The sequence below is a fragment of the Sebastes umbrosus genome, chromosome 18 (assembly GCF_015220745.1).
Source record: "Sebastes umbrosus isolate fSebUmb1 chromosome 18, fSebUmb1.pri, whole genome shotgun sequence".
Taxonomy (NCBI): Eukaryota; Metazoa; Chordata; class Actinopteri; order Perciformes; family Sebastidae; genus Sebastes; species Sebastes umbrosus.
This window is the reverse complement of record NC_051286.1, coordinates 8,408,370-8,431,305: the sequence shown is the minus strand read 5'-3', so window position 1 is coordinate 8,431,305 and position 22,936 is coordinate 8,408,370. Positions and strand designations below refer to the sequence as shown.

The following is a 22,936-nucleotide window of genomic DNA, read 5'->3' as shown; positions in this document are numbered from 1 at the left end:
AAATAACTAATTAACAGAGATGTCCCAACCCGGGCATATTTTAATGGAGCGGTATCAAAGAGTTTAGTAGCAAACTCTAGTGCTCTTTTGACAACAGGCGCTAGATGGCAATGCAGTAGCGCTGCCGCCATTTTGGACTGAAAACGCCAATGAGTCTGTGGCCATGAATGTATAAAGAGACGTCTGTAAAATCAGAGGATCATTTTTTTTTTAGGTAAATCAACTTCTCCTCATTTAAATCGTTAAGTCCTAAAAGTTGTCAAATTAACTAATAGCTGAATCCATATGACATATCGGGTTCTGCCAGCTTCCTGCTGGCTGTATGCGGCTGTAATAATGGATATATTGGCTGTAATTCATTACTTTTATTATCTTATAACACACCCATTAGCTGTATGTTATAAGCCTGTAGCGTGGTGGATGTATTAACGTCTCTGTTCCTAAACAACCGGCTATCGGCCAGTAGCTAGTAGTGCTAGTAGCATGACATAAACAGAATTTAACGTAGTGATAGCAAAGAATTTACATTGATTGTAGACTATTTACTAATATATTCATGGTGTGTGGTCTATTGGACATCAATTTTGGAGGTCCTGGACATGAAATAGTTTGAAATTGCTTACAAAACCTGGGTTTTTCTAACTTCCATTTATGTCCATCGCTCACTTTATGCTCCTCTGGGAGGCTGCCATGCAAAATAGTTCAATAAATAAATAAGTAAATAGTTATAATAGTATGCATATTTATAATATTTATTGTTCACCACAGGACATTTTGGTAGAGACATTAAAATGATGACAATAGAATAGAAATCATTTTGTTTTATTTTTGAATCGGCACTTTTAGGCGGATGTTTTACGTGCGTCTGGCAGTCGCTTTCAGTCCAGAATGGCAGAGGCCTAGCTCTGCTGCTGGGCGCTGATGTTGCAATGGAACGAAAAATTGGCTTTCACTTCTTATCAATATACATTCTTTGGCAGTATTGGCCAAAATAAACCTGATCATATTCCAATCCTTTCTGTCCTGCGCTCTGCTGCGTGGTGTCCACCTTTAAGACAGCCGGCCTCACAGTCGAGCATTTCACTCATACATCTGCTGAGCGTGTGATATGTGAGAAATGACATGGGTGCACTGGTGCGAGTGACTCTCTGAGTTCTGACACCCAAAAAGACAGTTCTCACTGCAGACATTTTGACTTGTCACAGCAGGGAAAGCTCAGGTGAAACCAAATTCATTAACGATGGCTCAGTTTCATTAGGTGTTGCAGTGAGCTGTGCCGGTGAGCCAGCATGCACCACCAGCACCAGCACCAGGACCCTGGAAGTAGCTCAGCCGAGTCCAATGCACTCGTTATTTCCTGCTATGGAACGTCAAAATGTCTGCTGTGAAAAACTAAATTTAAATGTCATTTTCAGGAACTGCTTTCTCCCAGTTTAACTTTCAGTCATATCAATAATTTCAGCTTATAAACTTTAATGAGGACTTTCTGTATTTATATCAAGAAGCTTATGAAAAATAAGGTGTGCCAAATTTAGCGGACTACATTTTTTAATATGAATCAACATTGCAACATCTTTTGTTCCTATTAATGTATTTATTTTTACAAATGAATACTAGCACCAAAATTTCTGTCGGGATGAATAAACTATCTCATCACGCTTAGTATCGACCAGGCGGCTAACTCCAGGTCTGAAAAGTGAAGCCAATGCTGAAGTGCCTTAAACTTGCATTCTTTCTAACAGCCAGCAGGGGGCGACTCCTCTGGTTGCAGAAAGAAGTCTGATTGTATAGAAGTCTATGAGAAAATGAGCCTACTTCTCACTTAATTTATTACCTCAGTAAACATTGTAAACATGAGTTTATGGTTACAATCCCTAGTTTCAAGTCTTCTTCAATACAGCATGATGTTCATTTAATAAATTATGGTCCCATTTAGAGTCAAATAGACCATAAAGCAGGGTATGCTTTAGGGCGTGGCTACCTTTTGATTGACAGGTCGCTACCACGGCGTTGTCCGGTCTGGGAGTTGTCCGTGTTTTCGTCTTACAACTTTAACCCTTTCACAGTGTGTTTTCACTTCATGAAAGTTAATTATAATCTTTTTGGTTGCCTGAAAATGTCTTATTCAGCTTATTATACAGCCAAAAACCAAGATGGCAACGGCCAAAATATTAGTCAAAAACACAGTGGCGCATTTAGCAGCTAAAGAAACATATTTAGGAGTTGGTAGAGCCCAAAAACAGAGCTAAAAAAAACAATGAATATTGGACCTATATTCATCAGGTGGTCAGAAATACGACTCCAAATGAAGGATAATGTTGCTCCGTAACTGCTGGATGTGCACAGTAAATAAACAAAAGTTTGTACATATCAACTTTAAAGGGTGATGATATGTCAATGCTGGTGTTCACAACTTGTTTCTGCTGCCACCAAGTGGCAAAAAAAACTTGGATCGGAGCCCAAAAAGAATGGGACATCCCTATAAAAATTAAATTAAATTTCTCATTTTTTGCTGCCATATGGGTGAAGAGTTGGTGGGTCTGAGCTTATAGCATTTGTAGGGTTTATATGTGTAGGTATTACTGCCTGCTTTCTCTGTATAATCACAATGCTCTTAATCTTTACGCCCTTGTCTTCTCATGTTAAGAAAAATTAATTAAAAAAAATAATGGTCACACACTGAGCCACTGGAGCATCAAAATGAATGGGTAATAGTTAAAAAAAAAAATCCATTGAGAGTAATATACAGCAAAGGAAGCGTATCGAAACATAACACAACACACATTTACTACAATACAGATACACTTTATATCACATAGACAAGAGCAGACAGACTGGAAACGGTCTGCTACAACTCTGCTGTCAGGAGTCAAAGGGCCTCGTAGCATTTTCACCTCACCAACCCTGAGGCCATTTCTGCTCTATATTTATGACTCTGTGTGTGTGTGTGTGTGTGTGTGTGTGCGTGCGTGCGTGCGTGCGTGCGTGCGTGCGTGCGTGCGTGCGTGCGTGTGCGTGTGCGTGTGTGTGTGTGCGTGCGTGTGTGTGTAGGCAGCTCTCGCCTCAGGCACATCAAACTCTCAGCATGTAAGGATGAACTAACAGGCATCATGCAGACACACACACACACACTCATACACATATTATCATCACATGGCCCTACTTTGGTTTGATCCCAACCTTGAAATGACCCACTCTCAACACCGCTGTCACGCTACAAGACCGACGCCGGACCTCACACTGTGACGGAGAGAGAGAGAGAGAGAGAGAGAGAGAGAGAGAGAGAGAGAATAACTGAGGAAATAATAATGAGAAATCAGCAGGTAAATACATGGAGACGGGAATGAAAGAAAAAGAGGGGAGCAGGAGGAGAGAGTATAGGAGAGGACAGGAGGGAGGAAAGGTTTGGAAGAGTGATGGACAGAAGTAATAAGAGGTGGGAGGAGGAAATGAAAGAAGAGGTGGAAAGGGAAGCTGGAGGAGAGGAAATGAAAATGAGGAGGGGGCGAGGTAACAAGTAGAGGAAAGAGGAGGAAATGAGAGAAACATAACAGGAGGGAAACAAGGGGAGGAAAAGAGTAACACAAAGGATGAGAGGAAAGGAAAGGAAGAAAGAAGAGGGTATGGAAATTAGGAGAAACAAGGGAAGAGGTTAGGATACGATGTAAGGAGAAGAGGAGTTAGGAGAGGAGACAAGAAGAGAAAAGGTATGGAAACAAGGCGGGAAGAAGGGAATGAGGAGAGGGGAGTGAAGAGGAGAGAAACAAGGAGAGGAAATGAAAAGGAGGACAATGAGACGAGACAAGGAGAAGAAAAGAGGAAAGGAAATGAAACTGAGAGAAAGGAGGTAAGGAAATAAGGAGAAACTAATAAGGGAAAAAAAGAGGAAAGACAGACATGAAGACACCAGGCGAAGAGAAGAAGAATGAAGAGAGAAGATGAAACAGGGGAGGAGAGGAAACGAGGAATGAAAATAGGAAACGAAAGAAAAAGAAAGGAAAGGAAACAAGGTAAGAAGAAGAAGAACGAGGAGAGGAGGAAATGAAACAGGGTGGGGAGAGGATGAGAAAAGAGGAAAGGAGAGGAGAAGTGGAAAAAGGAAACGAGATAAGAGGAATGAGGAGGACCAAGAAGAAAGAGAAGAGAGAAGAATAAATGAAGAAGAGGAGGGAGGATATGAGCAGCGGACTGCTGGGTTGTTGAGTGTATAAGCATGTTGTGATAAGCAGCAGCGATCCAGATCTATCTGCCTGCAGAGAGAAACAGATAAGAGCTAATCTATTCTCATCATATTTACACTCTCACACATTCACACACTTTAAGAAGGGAAACTTATTTCCAGTGTGTGAGTCATGCATGTGTTGGTCTTCATGTCTGTGGAGCTGACGTCATTAAATAAGGAGCAACAGGAAGCCTCTGTAGTGCAGCATCACAGGTTAGAGTCCGACATCTGCAGCATCTCTCTGTCTATAATAAATGCTTAAAATGTCCCCGAAATACTTCAAAAAACTAATAATCAGTAATAATCAGTCCAATCATTGTTCAAGCCAAAACAACTTCTCAGATGTGAAGATTTGCTGCTTTTCTTCGTCTTATCTGATAATAAGCTGAATATGTTTGAGATTTAAACAGTTGGCCAAACAAAACAAAACAAAACAAAACAAACAATTAAAAAAGTCATCTTGGCATTTTTCACTATTTTCTAACATTTTATGGACCAAACCGACTCATTCTCACTCACAACTTACTGAAAATACTGATGCTTGGTCAGTGCCCATGATGGGCGTCTGATACCGTCACACCGAGGCACCCTTCAGCATCTTTATGGGTTGCATGGGGAGCACTGACGTAGTATAAAGAGCGAGAATGTCCGCATAGGGAGGTCGGGTAGGTTGCATGGTTAAACAAACACAGACTTTCAACCTGGAGACTGATGTTCACGTCCTGTGTGAAACCAAGTCAACGTCGACTTTTTTAACATATGTACTTAACTAATGACGTGTATGTAAGTTACCAAGCAAACATACTTATTTTACGTAATAAGCAAACTTATTTTACAAAACAAACACTTATTTTACCTTACAAGCACACTTATTTTACGCAACAAGTGTACTTATTTTATGTAACAAGCGTACTTTTTTATATATCAAGCTACATCTCAGATGAATCTTCAGGTTCCCAGCTTTCAGATGATGTTCACCACTTCTACTGTTGACCTGCCATCTCCCCCTAAAGACCCTGTACCCCCCTAAGAAAGACAAAAACAGGCCTATATGGTGAAGAGGGGTCATAAACTTGACTTAAAAAGTGTCTGTAAGATATTTTATATCTCCCTCCTCCATGAATTCACAGCAGTTATGATGGACTCTAACAGAATTACTGGGATTTATGATATAAAATAGGCAATAGACACTTTCTCAGATCACTCAATGCACTTCTCTGCTGCCCTTGGCAAAAATATGACTTAACACACGGCCTCCATTACGGTCGTCTTGCATGACACTGAATGTGTTGTTTACACACAATAGTGAGATTCCCCCTGCTTTTACTATTGATCAGGAAAACCACAATGTCCCATTTTCTGTCCCTAAAGACCCTAAAGACAACCACATGGCAGTATCATGAGACAAAATGAATAACACCGAGGATAAAGGGAGCGTCTCCACCTCTCTGGACCTGCAGGATGAGGAGGCTGCCGGCTGAGCCCACCCTCCACCCCCTCCGTCTCTAAACCATGACACTGCAGAAGTCCATAGGCCAAGAATAGCCGGAGGGGTTTCAAGTGCAATATCACATTTTCATAATGAGAGCCAATGAGCTGTAAATCCCTGCTGACAGAGTTATGGAGCGAAAAGAGCTTATGGCGGCGATACTGAAACTATTAAACCGCCGCCTCCCTCCGGCACACGGTGCTGCTGCATGTATGTGTGTGTGTGTGTGTGTGTGTTTGTAAACATACTGTATATTTATTATATATATGTGTGTTTGTCAGCATTAACAAGAAACAGCTGCATGTGGCGGTTCGCTGCGAAATTCCCATCGTGATGCTTAGATTCTCCTGGATTACAGGCTACGCTTTTTTAATTAAGATGATCCCACGTTGCCAATGTGTGTGTGTGTGTGTGTGTGTGTGTGTGTAAGTATAGGAGTGATTCTTCTCATTTAAGTGAAACATATGGACAAAGCAGGTTTGTTTATGGGGCAATAAATCTTTTATTGTTTTCTTTATTGTTTTATTGTTAATCCAGTGTTTTTTTATGGATGAATACTTTATTGCTAGTATCTAATGATTGTAGAAAAACTGCAGATCTGGGCTTATAGGATAATATATTGCAAAAAATATACCAAATCTTTTTTTTTATATACCCAAGCATTTTATTGTCATCTTGAAAAAAACAAAATAATTTGAAAAATTTATTGAAATAATTCAGCAGCTCAAACACAAATATAAGAATAAAAATGATAAGAAATATATAAAAACATTCAGACAAATGTGTCTTTTATCATAATGAAAAAGATCCCTCAATCTTATTTTATCTTCTTTCAATCTTAATGTTTTATATTTTCCTTATCATCAGCATGATTTCTATAAACAATATTTAGATATGTTTCAAAGCAGAGGTCTGTAACATTTCCTGTAAATATATACCAGGGCTGCAACTAACGATTATTTTCATTGTTGATTAATCCGTCAATTATTTTCTCAATTAATCGATTAGTTGTTGTTTGGTATATAAAATGTCAGAAAATGGTGAAAAATGACGATCAGTGTTTCCCAAAGCCCAAGATGAAGTCCTCAAATGTCTTGTTTTTTCCACAACTCAAAGATATTCAGTTTTCTGTCATAGAGGAGTAAAGAAACCAGAAAATATTCATATTTAAGAAGCTGAAATCAGAGAATTTTGACTTTTCTTTCTTAAACATTACTCAAACCGATTAATCAAATAATTTAACAGTTGACAACTAATCGATTAATCGTTGCAACTTTAATATAAACTATAGATTTTTACTGCAGGCGATGTCTTCAGAGCTCAAATCACAGACAAGCAGAATAAATGTAGCTGCTAAAAACAAATTAATTGCAAAGAGACTCAACTCTCACTGGTTACGCCTGCAGAAGGGTGTGTGTGTGTGTGTGTGTGTGTGTGCCTTAGGCTAATGAGAAGTGACAACACACAATGGAGCAAGTTGTAGTGCACGAGGTGTCAGGTATTGTGTAAACTCACTCACTTGTACACATTTATACAGATGATATATGTCAATATGTATCTTAAATCCAGTGACTTGATGCATATTTTTCCTCTACACACACAGAAACACTTTAAGGACGTTGCATTGATTTACATTGATTCTCTATGTTTGCCCTGACCTTAACGATAACCATCTCGTGCTCCTTAACCCGACCTTGACCTCAATGCAATGACTTCACACTGCAGACAGTTCAGTAAATGCCACTGCAGTGAAAAAACAACATCAGCACAACCTCACAAGAGTTGTTTCACTTTATCACTTCACATAAAACACCACGTCTCTTTAATGACTACAGTTTATCTGCCAGTTCCTCAGCTTTGATCAACTCCCCTCAGTGATCAAAGAAAATCAGGCTGGTTTCCGTTTTCCTGCTCCAGAGTTTGGTGTAAAGATTCAGAAAGAAACTGGATCCTTGTCGCCAACACTGATATTTAATCCAAAGATAATAACAAACACATCCAAACTCAAATTTCTCAGAAAATCTAAATTGATAAGAATTCTGCTTATGGGAATAGCCCAGTGTAGTTAAATCAAACTATTGTATTTGTGCATGTGCATGCATGTAAACACAGTCAGTGTACAGCTGAAAATATCTATTCTTTTTTTATCTATAATTTCACTTGAAACTCTTTGTTCCTCTTGCACTAAAGTTCTTAATTAAATGAGAAAACACTTTTCAATTGTCGAGTACTTAACTTAACTTGACCTCTGACCTCAAAATATGTGAATGAAAACTCAGAGTGAAAACTGTCACCGTGACGTCAAACCGTGCTTTGTGGACTGCAGTTTTGAAGTCTTGAGTTCGGCATTTTGGCCGTCGCCACCTTGGTTATTTGCAACCAGAAGTGACACGAGAGGGTTGAGCTAAGTACAACTGAACTCTGAAGAAGACAATTCTAGGCGACCGAAATGTTAAAATTAACTTTTATGTACTGAAAACACACTGTGAAAGGGTTAAAGTTGTACGACAAAAACACGGACAACTCCCAGACTGGACAACGTTGTGGTAGCAACTTGTCAATTACAAGGTAGGTCACATGGTCTATTTGACTCTAAATGGGACCATCATTTACAAAATGAATATCATACTGTATTGAAGAAGACTTGAAACTAGCGATTAAGACTATAAACTCATGTTTACAATATTTACTGAGGTAATAAATCAAGTGAGAAGTAGGCTCATTCATTGCTGCAATACAAAAACTAAATAAGCATCAACTAAAAGTGTCCTATATGGAAGTACAGAAGAGAAAAGATGCTGTAATGCTGGACCATTTATCTCAGCTCAACAGAGACAAATATGCACGTTGACATGCAGCAAATGAAAAGTCATACAAGAACAACATTTCCTTGTTTCTCTCTGATAAAACCTCTCTCTGTTTTTCTTTTTCTAAAGAGTGTTAGAACGTGATGGATTCACACAGCAATCCATCCCGCCACAGAGCCTTTCCACTATTTCACTGCCTCTCTAATCCCGTCCTCTCCGTCTCTCTCAGCGACGGATGGATGGCAAGCATCCCGGAACGACCCGCACACCTTTACTTCAACTCAACTGATCGTCAGCTCTCGACTAACAAATGGACAGAGAGAGAGAAACAGAAGAGGGGGAAGAAAGAAAGAACGACAACAGAGAAATTAGAGTGCGGTAGGCAGAGAGGCGGAAATGAGATGGTGGTGGAGGAGGAGAAAAAAACAGTGATTGAGTTGAATTGCGTTCCTGGCTCGTTTTCTGGGTACACAAGGAGAGGAAGTGATGGAGGGCTGAGTGAGAAGGCTGGCGACACTTCATACGGCGGCAGAAAATGACATCCTTTCTGCAGACAGACAGCGTAGCGTCACATGTGGTTGTTTTCCCAGAGATTGTTCCTCCAGTGTGTGTTGTTACCACTGTCAAACGGGTGTGAGGAGGAATGGGCACTTAACCGATTCTTAGAGAGAAGGGATTAAAAATTTGAGCTTTTATTCTGAAATAGAGAGTTGAAGCAAAGTTACAGAAAAAGGTCATTTAAGAGGAGCATCCAGAGGGCTTGTTGTTCTCCAACTTTTGGAGACAAGGTCTTAAAAATGCTCAGAATAATGGAAAGCTTTAACGTCTACAGCTCCGTGAAAACTGAGCGAACTACTGTACATCTGCTGGGGCAACCCACTTGACTTTTCTACTTTCTAAAACAAAAGTAACATAGTCTTGTTTTAACCAAGTGCTTTGTGTACATACAAATAAAATGTTAACATGCTTTGTGTATATTATGTATATTAGTGGATATTATAGGAAACCATTAACGATGATTTTGTTGATTGGTTCACTACAAACATTTTGTGATTTGGGTACAAATATTTCCTCATTACGTTGATAAAAAAAAAAAAAATTTGCAAAGTTGCATTACATTTCCTTCAAGACATATTTACTGTTGCAAATTAATAGGGCTCATACGATTTTATTGACTAATCAATTAGTTGATTTCATCGACAGATCTGTAAAACTGAGTTTCTCCACAAAGAATCACACAAAAGCACCACTTTAAATCACGGACGCCGCTCTGCACTCCTCTTATACGGCGATTACAGTTTGGCGGCGTCGTTGTGGAAGAGTAACACCCAGCCTCCGGTTCACTCCTCAGGTAAACAATGTTAGCTCTGTCAGCGTTTTTGCTGTTTTTGCACTGTTGCGCTGTTAGCACCGTTAGCTGTGAGCCACAGACTCGCCATCCACCATGAGAGCCGTAATGAGGGCAACAGAAATGCTCCCAATTTTGTATTGAGCTCCTTTAAACTTGATTTTTTTTTTTAAAGAAAAAGCAGTTTTTCAAATGGGGAGAAACTGCAAATGCAAATGCAGCAAAGTGGAACAAATAATAATAAATATGTTAGTGCTGTGAATGGTATTTCTTTAATCTATTTTTCAACTGTTTTTTATCAATGAAAATTAACAGATGAAATTACAGATTGTATTACACTCATTTATTTAATTGAAAAATGAAAACATCAAATAATGTGTCCCAAAGCATTCGATCAATTTTACAAACTACATCTAAAAATGTGCTGCTCTGACTACAAAGTAATATCTTGTGCATAATGTCAACTGGAGAATTGGCGATTGTTTAGCAGGTTTAAAAACAGGTTTACAAGGTGGCAAATATTAGATGCAACTTTCACAAACGGTAGTTTGTGATTTACTGAATTAACACTTCTATTTATTCTGTGCAGTTCAGAGACAAAAAGTTAATTGAATCAATGCAACAGATGTTTAAGATCCTTGTTTGTGATCTTTACTCAGACGCCTCACCCTCTGATACATTAACTTCTTTTCCCCGTTAAGACTGACAGAGGGGCAGCTGAAATAAATGCCAAGGTCTTATCGCACTAAATGCCAATCTATGTTTGGCTTTCACAGCACCATTAACCATTAACCTCTATTCATCTGCTGATTGGCTGCCGTGGTCGAGTCAAAGCTGATCAATAGAGCTTCCTTTTACCCTCCGGCCAGCCTTGGCAGACGCCTTCGATGTATCGATGACTTCAGCTGCTGGCTGAGAAATCTGCCAGCGCTTAAAGGCCCCAAGGAAACTCTTAAAGATCCTGTAAAGAATCAGCTCTGCAAACACACAACACAACTACCTTCAGCTGTATATATTAATATATCAATATTGATCCAAATATTATCTTTTGGGCCACAGCCCGACGACACCGTTAGACGCTCAGTTCATATAAGAAAACTTACAAAAAACCTTGAACTGGAAAGAAAAAGGGGAGAAATTATAAATATACTGTGCATGTATAGGAGATAATGCAGTATTTGGTATATTCACAACTTATTCATGTGATTCAGGTGGGAAGAAATTCTTTGTAACACAGGTCAACATGTCTGGAGCATGGATGTATTAAGAGAACTGGATACAGCGTTGGAGGCGGGTTCCCGTTCATTCCTATGAAAGTTGCTCCGTGGCACATGAAGCCAAAATGGCTCGACTTCCGCCTGGAAAAGTAACCGGATCTTGGGCTACATGGAACATGCGCAGTAGCGTCCGCTCGGTCACATGACTCGGTCACGGGGTCCCAACATCACGCCGTCGTCCCGGTCTTGGTCTCATTCACATGAACGGAGGAAAGGAAATAACTCTGCATTCGGCGATTAGTGCGTTTTACAACTTTTAGGACCTAATGATTTAAATAAGGGCTATTAGAGTGTTCGTACTGGGAAGTTGATTCACCTAAAAAAAAATGGGTCTGCTGAGTTACAGACGTCTCTTTCCCAATGTAAGTCTATGGGAAAAAGTCTTTGTGGGCCCAATGGCATCACGTGGCTGCTACGAAAGTTGGGATCAACGACCGGCGCTCTGCTTGGTCTGGAGAGTCACAGCAGGATCTGTTTACTGATTGGCTGCGGGTCTTTGGCCGCACTTCGCCACTAAAAGTTAAACTTTTCTCAACTTTCAGTTTGGCTGCGGAATCAAACAGCCGCCGCAGCTTTTCATAGATGTTGCACGGCAGCTCGCCGCAGGCCGCACTTCGCCACTGCTCTAATGTGAATTCTGCATAACAAGACAACACTAAACACACACTAAAGCACTTGTTAAGTTCTGGTTCGTCCTGTTTTTTGTTTTCTTTAATTAGGTTGTTAAATCGGTCACACATGAAAGTTTCTTAAAGTCCTGTATTCGTCTCTATCTCTCTCTCTGAGAGCCTGGCACTGACTCTTATTATTCCTCACGGTGCTCTTCATCATGACTTGCATCAAAGATGCAGCGAGACAGCGGGAAAAGCTTTTCCACGGTTTAGTTTGGCTCGGCGGACGAGGGGAGGAGAAGAGGAAGAGAGAGAGTGAGGGCAAATAAGGGAGTGAGGGAGGAGAGGATGAGGAGAGGAATGAAGAGAGGAGGATGAGTGAGTGAGATAAGCGCCAACAAGGAGAGAGGACTTTGACTTTTGATGTGCTTTAATATAACATCACACAACAAGGCCGGGAAGAAATAACACACACACACACACACAGACGCTGCACTTCCTGGACTACACGCCGACAGCGGCGGCCACCCAACATGACCACAGCAGACATTTTAATTAATACTGTCAGGCCCTTTTCTCCCGTCATACATATTGAATGCCACAGCTGCCAAACATTCACAGATGTGACAGCAGCTGTGTTTCCATCTGACGATCTTTATGCATTCTGGGACGCGTTGAATTAGAAAGAGCACATTATAACTAATTCATTCAGTGTCTTTACTTTGCTCATTATGAAACAATTAGTGATGGAAACACATTTGTGAAATGATGACAGGGTGATCGTGTGAGCGCCGGGAGGAAAATATAAATAAACAAGAGCTTGCTCACATCGGTGGCGGAAGAAGCGTTCAGATCCTTTACTTAAAGAACATACCACAGAGTAAAAATACTCCACTACAAGTACAAGTCCTGCATTCAAAACCTTACTAGAAGAGGAAAGAAGGAGCTAAAATTGGTCCTATAGAGAGAGAAAAGAAAAGGAGGAGGTCGATGAGCAGAGAGGAAAAGCAGAAGATGGAGATGTTTATGGATTGACTGTACAGTCAGCAGGACGCCTCTCATCACATCTGACCATCCTCTACACTCTCGCCTCCTCTCTTTGACCATGAAAGCTATCATGAAAGACGTGACAGCGATCTGAATTAAGCGTTTTATCTGCCGCTCTGTAGATTGAGCCCCTCAGCCTGCGGTATCAAACACTCTTTGGAGAGACGCTTCTGTACAGCGAGGCTCTAATTGGTGGAGCCGGGCCGGGCTGTTATCTACGTACAGTAAAACAGCCGGAGTTCAATCCAACGCCGCTCAGTGGGAGGTGAGATCTCTATCTATCCCCTTCATTCACAGCTTAATTCAATTGGAGGGCAATTATCGACCGCCCGAGGCTTCAAGATCCTCGTCGGTTTCTGTTCCCATCAGGGAGGCTCGCTGTGAGGATCCCCCCCACCCACCCCACCCTGCCTCGACTGAACCAGCTGACGTCTGTATCGATGTGCTGTGTGTGTAAAACACTCAGAGCAGCAAACAGACAAGAAAGCTTTCTCAGTCACAACCTCAAGATTCAAAAGATTGTGAGGCTGCGTTTGTTTACAGACTGAAGAGGTTCGACTCTCAGGAACCATCGAAGGGACTCTTTCCTTCAGTCTGATAGCAGCCTGTTTTCTACATAATGACCAGTGATTTGCAAACCAACTGCCCCTCGGGGACAAATAAAGGTCTTGAACTTGAACTTGAACTTGATTTAAGGACCATGAGAGCATGAATCTAACAATACGCCCATTACAGAACAATCACACCCAGCAAGAATCAAGTAGAGCATAAAGTACTTAAAGGAGCAGTGTGTAGGATTTCATCTATTAGCAGAAATGGAATATAATATTCATAACTATGTTTTCATTAGTGTATAATCACCTGACACTAAGAGTCGTTGTGTTTTCGTTTGCTTAGAATGAGTCCTTCATATCTACATAGGGAGTGGGTCCTCTTCACGGAGTCCACCAAGTTGCTCCGCCATGTTCTACAGTAGCCCAGAACGGACAAACCAAACACTGGCTCTAGAGAGAGCCTTTCACGTTTTTACGCTACCTGAAAGACAACCGTAGTTCTCTGACACGCTTGTTTAAAAGAGTGCAAAACCGTGGTACCGCCAGCCGCCGTCTGACTTCCATTGCTCCTAAAGTAGTGTTATCATGGTAACTTAAGTACGGAAGTAATGTGACAAATAAATCAATGTTAAAGTGGCAGTAAGCAGTATATTTTTGGCATCACTGGGCTAATATTACATAATAACCTTTCATCATATTGTAATTCAAGTGTTCTGAGAGATAACTAGACTTCTGCACCTCCTCATGGCTCTGTTTTCAGGCTTTAAATAATCTAGTCCGTGACGGGAGACTTTGACCAATCACAGGTCATTTCATTGAGAGAGCGTTGCTATTGGCTGTGCTCCGATCATGTGACCGGAACTTGCCGTTCCTTCACCAGATTTCACAATGGCGTCCATTTGTGTGGATTTGGAGGGCTGCATAGCCACACAACTTTATTTGTAATCACATTTGTTAATTATTGTAATTACTGTATTGTATTTAAAGGGGACATTTCATGCTCATTTTCAGAATATGTTTACATGCTTTGATGTTCAAAAAAACACATTGTAACGTGAAAAATATGGTGCACCTTTGCAATGGTAGCTCTCAAGCTGTGGGCGATATATTCTAATGAGCCTGCATGTGACATAGGAAGGGGAGCCAAATCTTAATGGTTTGTTGAATCGGATGTTTTCCGATCTAGACAGCCCATGAAAAACTGACTGGGTCGTCTTATTTCACAGTTTGTGGGTTGGTAGACATTCCAGATACCCAAAAAGTGAGTTTTTAATTATTTGTGTGTATATCTTAATGACTAAAAAATACCAAAAGTCTGCATATCTTGGTTGAAATAAGTCATTTTTGTGGAGCATTTAGTCTAGATAGTGTTAATCCTAACGCAACAATCAAACCTGTGGCTTTCTAGTCCTGGGAGTCAATTAAGCATCAACCATCCTAAGTTCATTACTGGGAACCATTCACTAAAATCACAGTGTGATTGAAGCAGAGCTGGATGTCTCGTCTGGTTTGTCTCTCTGACGGTAAAGTTAGTTCACAAACTAAAAATTAATGACTGACACCAAATAAATTACTGCTTTTTTCATCGTTCACCAGCTCCAGATGTCATTTTTTATAAAAAGTGATTAAGGTTGCAACCTTGAAAGTTCTTTGAAACATGCCGTTCAGTGACAAATGAGAACAAGAGAGAAGAGAGAAATGAGAGCTGAACTCAACGTCAGAATGAGCTTTCTGGTTTTTGTTACTGGATATCAGGCGAACGCCACACTGAGACGGAGAATGGACTAATGTAGTATTTATTTAGTGAAGGAGCCTCTTGAGCACTTTCTGTTTCATTAATGTACTCTATCGATTGTCCCTCTTTTGTGTTTAATGCAGCAGACTCGGCTGGATTTTCTTTTTTTCGAGCACCTTTTACATGAATTATGAATATTGAAACCATTTGTTTTTCCTTCACCATAAAAGCTCATAAAGCAGCCACATTCATTAGTACATTTTCATGCACTCCGACATCCTGTTAATATACAGAGTTGAAGAAAAAGCTTTCCTGCATTGTTGTTGCTGTTAATGTGAGCGTGACATTACAGCAGCACGACACACCGAGATAGAAAATAAGGAATAAAATGTCCTAACATGCACTGATTGAAGAGAAAGTTTGTTTACAGAGCATACAAGATCAAATATTAAATCACTTGTTTCTTATTGTTATTTTTTATCTTAAAAGGTTGAATAATATTATTGCAGAATTATGGAGATGTTTACTCTCAGCATGTGAGCTGCTGTTGATAAAGTATTGGTACTCGCCTGTGGAGCACTTCCGCCCATTGGAAATAAAACAATAACTGACTTTTAGCTTTAATTTGAAGGTGTTTACGTCCACATCACATGAGCAGCGGAGGAAATGTGGCCCTCATATTTTAAGAAGGACCAAAATGCATTTACCAAATTAACATAAAACTTTAATGAAGTCATAACACTTCAAACTTGGTTGTAAATTATTCGCCACTGCAGGGTTTTATATATCAGAGCCATGCGTGTGCCACAGCTTATGTCAGAAGATATCATCACACTAATGAAATATTAAATGATAGTAAATATAATATTAACCTAAAAGGGGGAGAAAAAAAAGAGCAGAGGTGCTAAGTTGATCACAAGACAAGACGTGTTTGGATTTGTCTGTGATGATCGATCAAACACACTGAACACTGATTTTGCTGCAGTTAATCAGAGCAGCATGTCACAATGACTGAAATCATTCGGTCAATAGAGAGGAGTATATGTGATTGAAATGTGCAGGATTCTTATTTTTAAGCGGTTTAAATTGGTGCTTTTGTGTGATTCTTTGTAGAGAAACTCTGATGATTAAATCAACTAATCGATTAGTCGACAAAATCATAGGAGTGTTAGTCGACTAAGAATTTCTCTGTCGTAAGTAGCGCACTTATATTAACCCAAAACATGATCTTTTACTAAACCTAACTTTTTGTTGCCTAAACGTAGTTGAGAATGCAGTTTCGAAACAGCAAAAGTGCGACGAGCGGTTAAAGCACTAACGTTGATATCTAGAAAGGTTGATATGAAATAATTGATTGAAATATTGTATATTTGATTTTTTCTGTATTTTTATTTTTTCTGTATTTTTTATTTATTTATTTATTATTATTTATTGTTTTATGTATTTTTTTTCACATTTGATTTTTTTCTTGTATTTTTTATTTGATTTTCTTGTATTTTTGACTTTTTTCTTGTATTTTTTTCTTAAAAGCCTAACCAGTGACAAGGTCTGCAAATTAGCTATGGCTAGAAGTCTTATATACATTGTATCGGTTTCACTTTAATTAAATGTAACAATGCCTACATGTGGCTACATGCCAACATTTTATTCTGGCGACTGCAGGGTTGCAAGTCAACATTCAACTGTGATATCTGCTGCATTGGCCTAAAATTAGGGCTGTGTATTGGCAAGAATCTGGAGATATGATACGTATCATCATTCAGGGGTTGACGATTCAATATATTGCTTAACTGTAAGCAAGATGATATATTGCAATTTTTCAAATCTAATTTTAGGAAAACTGTCAATGCAATGCAGAACAGTGGGATCTGTATTTATCACAGTCCCTGTAATATCATAGCGCTACTTTGAGAGGGCACATCTCTTTCCAAATGAAATAAAGTATTGACTGAGTTAATCTTCACATTTAAACTATTCATTAAAAATCAATAGTGTTTTTGAGAATCACCACAGTATCACACCCCTTCCTAAAATGTGGGGACTATGTATAAAAGGGCTTTGAGCACTGCACTGTTTATTCTCAAACACCATTAAACCTCACAGTCATTGTTTCATTTCAGATAATGTGCTAGAATGGAGCCGAAACAATGAGAAATGTGTCACCGTCCTAACATTCTGCAGATATGCAGATGCTCCCTGCTAAAATTCCAGCTGGTGTTCGACAGCAGGATCCTGGATCCCCCGTGGTTCTCCTTTGGGTCTACATATCTAAACCTAAAATATGCAACAGATGACTCCTGGGCTAACGTATCCAGGAAGAAGCAGGAGAATGTTGTTCTCGTTTCACTCTGCATGCAGAGGTTTCCCTTCTCTCAGCTGTCAGCTCTCACTAAAACCTTCAAAAGGTGAACTCCTCTCCTCGGCTAAGATCACTTTTCTCTCGACCAACTGCTGAGCTGACAAAACTTTCCTTCTCTTAACCGTCAACGCCTCTCTGCTCTCTTCTCTCTCTTTCACACACGCACGCACGCACGCACGCACGCACGCACGCACGCACGCACGCACGCACGCACGCACGCACACACACACACACACACACACACACACACACACACACACACACACACACACACACACACACACACACACACACATTTTCCATAGCATTTTGTCACAGGAGCACAGCGACAGAAGCTCGACTCCCATGACAATAGTGAAATCTGTACATGAAGGCATCCAACCTGTTTCACTCAAATAAAGAAGAGGCGCTTCGTGCACGGCGGCTCGTCCTTAACACTCTTCAACAGGAGAGTTTCAGCCAATAAACCACATTTGTAACGATTGACAGCATTGACAGGCCAACACAGTCTCACGGCAGATCGTCAAATAGTCAAGAAATGTAATCTATTTGATTTGTGTACATAGACACGCATTTCCCTTTTTTTCGGTGACACTCAGGACGACTTTCAACAACATATTTTTCGTGTGTTTTCCTACGAATATCCAGCAACACGTCAAGCATGTATCAATTTCTCCTCCAGTCTTTTCAAAATAAAACTACTTGATTAGGTTTAGGAAAAGATCGCAGTTTGGGTTTAAATAACACCGGAAGTGCCGTAACTTACGGATGTTACGTGACAAATAAATCAACTTTAAACTGGGCGAAAGTCTGGTGTTTTTTGACCCACCAATCCACCCCGACCTCCTCCCAACGCGGCGTTCGAGCTCTTTGTACTTCCTGGTCATACTTGCCAACCCTCCCAATTTTCCTGGGAGATTCCTGTTTTTCTTTGCCCTCTCTCGGTTTCCTCCCAACATCACTTTTCTCCGGTATTTCTCCTGATTTATGTCACATTTCCAAACCTTTTTTCCTTTTCATTAAATAAACATTACATCCTCCCTATTTCTGAGGTCTCAAGGTTGGCAAGTATGTTCCCGGTTCACAATTACATGGATTATATACGCAGTGATTTTGTGCTGACCATCACGGAAAAAATTTTAAATTCGTATGTACACGAATCAATACTTTAAATTTCATGACTGTTTCACGAACTGCTGTGCAACTGGGCTGGACATTCACATCCCAGCACACAAGCACAACAAGCACTTGTGAGGAGCTGTAATGACGTGTAACAAACACACTGCTTTCAAAATGACCAACAGCATATCAGAGCCGATAAATGAGATAATTGCCACAGTGCTAATGTCTGCAGGACGAGAAACCAGCAACAACCAAGTGACAAAAAGCACAGCAGAGTGAGAACTCCTAAAACCAGCTGTGAACTGTATTGAGACACTAATAAACCCTCTTAATTGACAGATCTTCAAAGCAGCGATGCTCTTTTCAAATGGAAATTAAAGCACATCCAGAAGCAGCGAAGAACAAGGTAAAGAGATCAAAAAGTGTGACTTACTTTGAGTATTCTTCATTATCTCTGTCGCAGCGAGAGTCCTTGTGCTTCTCCCAGTCCTTGCCATGTTTACATGTAGTCAGCAGAATAATATCTTCCCCGTTGTTGATGTGATACAGAGCGTTCCTCGTCTCAGAGCCGATGCCAGTTAGGTATCGCTTCCCTTTGAAAACCAGCAGGTACTTCCTGGACGGCGGCGCGTCGTTGAGCGTCAGATAACCTATGCCCCCTCCCTTCAGCGGGTGATCCTTGGAGAACAGAGGGATGGAGATATCAAAGTTGGGTCTGAAGTTGACCACGTCTGCGCTGGCCTTGGCCAGCATGGCCTGGCCCACCTCAAAGCCCAGATCCTCTGTGTAGTCCGGCCAGGTGCCGGAGTAGAGGTTGAATATGAGGTGGTTCCTGCCATCGTTCCACGTCGGCAGGCTCTGGATTCGCAGCCTGACATTCTGGACGTACTGCGCCGACAGCTGGTCCCTGTCCAACGTGTCCACGGCCAGGATGAACAGACAGGCCCGCGTGGGGTCCGTGGTGTGGAAGCGAGACTCCTCGATGGACGACAGGATCTTCTGGTAGGTCTCGGAGATCTCGTCGCCTCTCTGCGGAGGGTAGATGTAAACCCTGAAGCCCGACTGGCAGCGAGCGAAGTCGAAGCAGGTTTCCATGCGGCAGCGTTTGTTCTTGTAGATGTTGTCGCGGATCGCACGTCGTTCGCGAGGCGAGGTGTGCTGGTGATGGAGCTGAGGGCTGTCCTCCTGTAAACACAGACACACACAGTTTATATATACAGTACATTGTCCATCAATTAGGGCTGCACCTAATGATTATTTTCATTGTCAATTAATCAGTCGACTATTTTCTTGATTAATCGATTTGTTGTTTGGTCTATAAAATGTCAGAAAATGGTGAATCATGTTGATCAGTGTTTCCCAAGATGACGTCCTCAAATGTCTTGTTTTGTTCACAACTCAAAGATGAAACTGCATGTGATTATCATAAAGTGGGCATGTCTGTAAAGGGGAGACTCTTGGGTACCAATAGAACCCATTTTCATTCACATATGTTGATGTCAAAGGTCAAGGGAAATTGCTATGTTAGTTTTTCCTCGCCAAAATGTATATATGTCTATATTTGGAGCATTACTGAGCCTCCTTCCTGACAAGCTAGCGTGACATGGTTGGTAACAATGGGTTCGTTAGGTTTTCTAGTTTCAAATGATATCAGTATCTTCACTCTAGCTCTGACAGTGAACCTGCTACAGCCTCTGAAAGACAGTAAAGTCCATCAACGGGTCCCAAAATGTTCTCAATTTCAAAACCATGCATTTTAAAGAATTTATTTATTTATACTATTGAAATGGGAACTATTTTTTTTATTATTTCTTTGATAGTTTAAAATAACACTAAGGAAGCGGCCTACTACTGCATGATGAATACTTTTACTTTTGATAAGTAAGATGATACTTTTGTTGAACTGGTTCAGTGTACCTCTTGCTCTCCCCCCTCCAGGTACGGCTCCAGCAGCTGGGTGGACTCCGGCCAGTGCCTGGGCGGTCTGGACGGGCTCCTCTGGGGCAGAGGCTGGGGCTCGTACACCTCCTGGCTCTGGTGGTAGTATTGGTATTCCTGCTGGTGGTATTGAGGGTACTGGGGAAACTGTTGATACTGGTATGGCTGCTGCTGGAACTCCCCGATTTGCAGACCCCACAGGTAGACGAGGAAGAGAAGACCGGCCCCCACAGACACGAGCAGGTACCGCTTCTTGGCCTGCATGTGTGCTGCGGGGGGGAGGAAGAGGAGGAGGATGTAGGATAGAGATAGGGAGTGAAGAGGAGGAAGAGTACAGGGAGGATGAAGGGGAGGACGAGGAGCTATGAGGAGAGGAGGTGCAGGGAGGTAGACACAGGTCAGCTCGACCCACAGCAGGGCAGCCTCTCTATCCACAGCTCGGCATTTTGGGATTTAGAGTCACTAAAAGAAAAAAGAAATAGAAATGTATGCATGAATAAAGTCTCGAACAAATCAGGGTTTTAAAAAAAAAGTGAAACTTTATTATTGACACATTTTTTAAGTGAAAGCTACTAATAGAAAACCAGTGTAAAGGCACTGTATGACTAGAATAACAAAGCTGATAAAGCTCCTCTGATGCCGTTACGTCTTGTCCTATTTAATCATCTTCATCCACACTGACTCTAGTGAACTTTCAAAAAAAAAAGTCAGAAATAATAATAAAAACAAGCATGAGAAGCAAATTTTAAGTTAACATATTGTTGGAGCAACTACAAGCTGCATAAGAGATGCAACCTAAAATGCCTGAACTGTGATATTAAGTCATTTAGTAGTAAGTCACAATAAGTCACAATTTATTTAAGCCAATAACGCATAAGAATCCTAAATTTGCAGATTTCTGAATGGAGTTTGGTTTGAAAATATTGATGACAGTCATTATAGAGATCCTGGGTGCTCCTCTGGGACTTCTCTAACCTCCAAGGAAACTGATACTTTGTACTTTTACTGAAGTTTTGAATTCAGGACTTTTACTTGTAACAGAGTATTTCTACACTGTGGTATTGATACTTTTACTTAAGCAAAATATCTGAGTACTTCTGCCACCACTGTTGACAACACATCCCATTAACACGTTTGACAATTAAACGTTTCTTTGCATTTTAGCAAAGATATTTATCTAATTCACTATAACTAAACACATTTAATAAATATCAATTGTGTTTTTGCAAACGACTGTGCAACACTTGTAAAACACTGTTTCTGCAAAAAAAATTAACTTTTTTCAAACAGTTCAGAGCACCCTTTGTGCGAATGAAATTGTGAATATACTCCAACATTTTCACCCTTATAACTAGGCTTACATTATGCCGAATGAAAAAGCAGGAGATGTATTATGCTACAGAAAGTTTTTAGATCATGTTCGATAAAAAAATGCAGCATTAATCTAGAATTGCATGATTTCTGAATGGAGTTTGGTGCGCGGTTCTGGATACATGGAACACGTGGACTATCTGTGCCATTTAATCAACCATCGCTCTTACAAACTCTATGAGGATTTTCCAAATATTAATGATCACTTTCATTTTTCTCAGTGCACAATTGGAGAGCAAACTCCAGCCACTGTTCCTACCTGTTTACAGGGAACACCTGTGGTCCCAGGAAGGGATCGCTGCTCTCCCCTCCAGCCGGAGCAACGACTCCACAGTTCGGATGCACATTCTCCAGCTCTACACCCCCAAAAAACACCTGATCACAAATCCATCCACAGATCATATATTATTATATTAAAAGTGTAAGTAAGGAGCAGTCACTGAGCTCCATAAGGTGCGCTGGTTTCATCCTCCACCTCGTCTCACAGTCACAAACTTTCCTCCAGAAAACACCACGGAGTGATGTGGACGTGCAGCACACAGCAGCGATGTGTCAGCCCGGCAGGTGTGAATGCAGACACGCGATCATCTGCGTGCGTGATAAACATCCACCCAGCAGAGTGAGTCAAACAAGGCGCTCGCATCTCCAATCAACAACTGACATGCCCATTTTTTACAACAAATCCAGAAGAAGATCCAAAGTTTGAGATTTTAATCCCACTTGTGTGCTGGGTGAAAAATAATAACGCATAAATCATCATCATCATCATCATCACAGGTAAGTTGCGCACCTGATCCGGAGAGACGCGCTTCAATAAAATCCTTATTATAGGAGCGACTCCACGGTCTGAATGGTGTTTTCTCAATAATGGATCAAATGGATGGAAGGGGGTCTTCCATCCTGACTACTCTGGCTCCAGCAGACCGCATGTCCTCACGTTTCCATCCTCAAATCCCCTCAGATGGATCTGGGCTGCGCCACCGTGCAGCATCCAGCAGCATCAGCAGCCTCAGCATCAGCACCAGCAGCAGCATCAGACAGCAGCGAGCTGGTAGA

At 40.9% G+C, this 22,936-nt stretch overlaps 1 protein-coding gene across 1 annotated transcript in view; it reads right to left on the bottom strand.

Moving 5' to 3' along the window:
* LOC119476910 (exostosin-1) overlaps positions 1-22,919 on the bottom strand; it is a 251,589-nt gene extending 228,670 nt beyond the window's left edge. The window contains exons 1-3 of the mRNA XM_037750566.1: positions 22,140-22,919; positions 20,489-20,971; positions 19,005-19,756 (exon numbers count right to left, since the gene is read on the bottom strand). Of these exons, the coding sequence (XP_037606494.1) occupies positions 19,005-19,756; positions 20,489-20,773 (1,037 nt within the window). The 5' untranslated portion in view covers positions 20,774-20,971; positions 22,140-22,919. The remainder of the gene's footprint in view (positions 1-19,004; positions 19,757-20,488; positions 20,972-22,139) is intronic.
* Between the last annotated feature and the right edge of the window lie 17 nt (positions 22,920-22,936).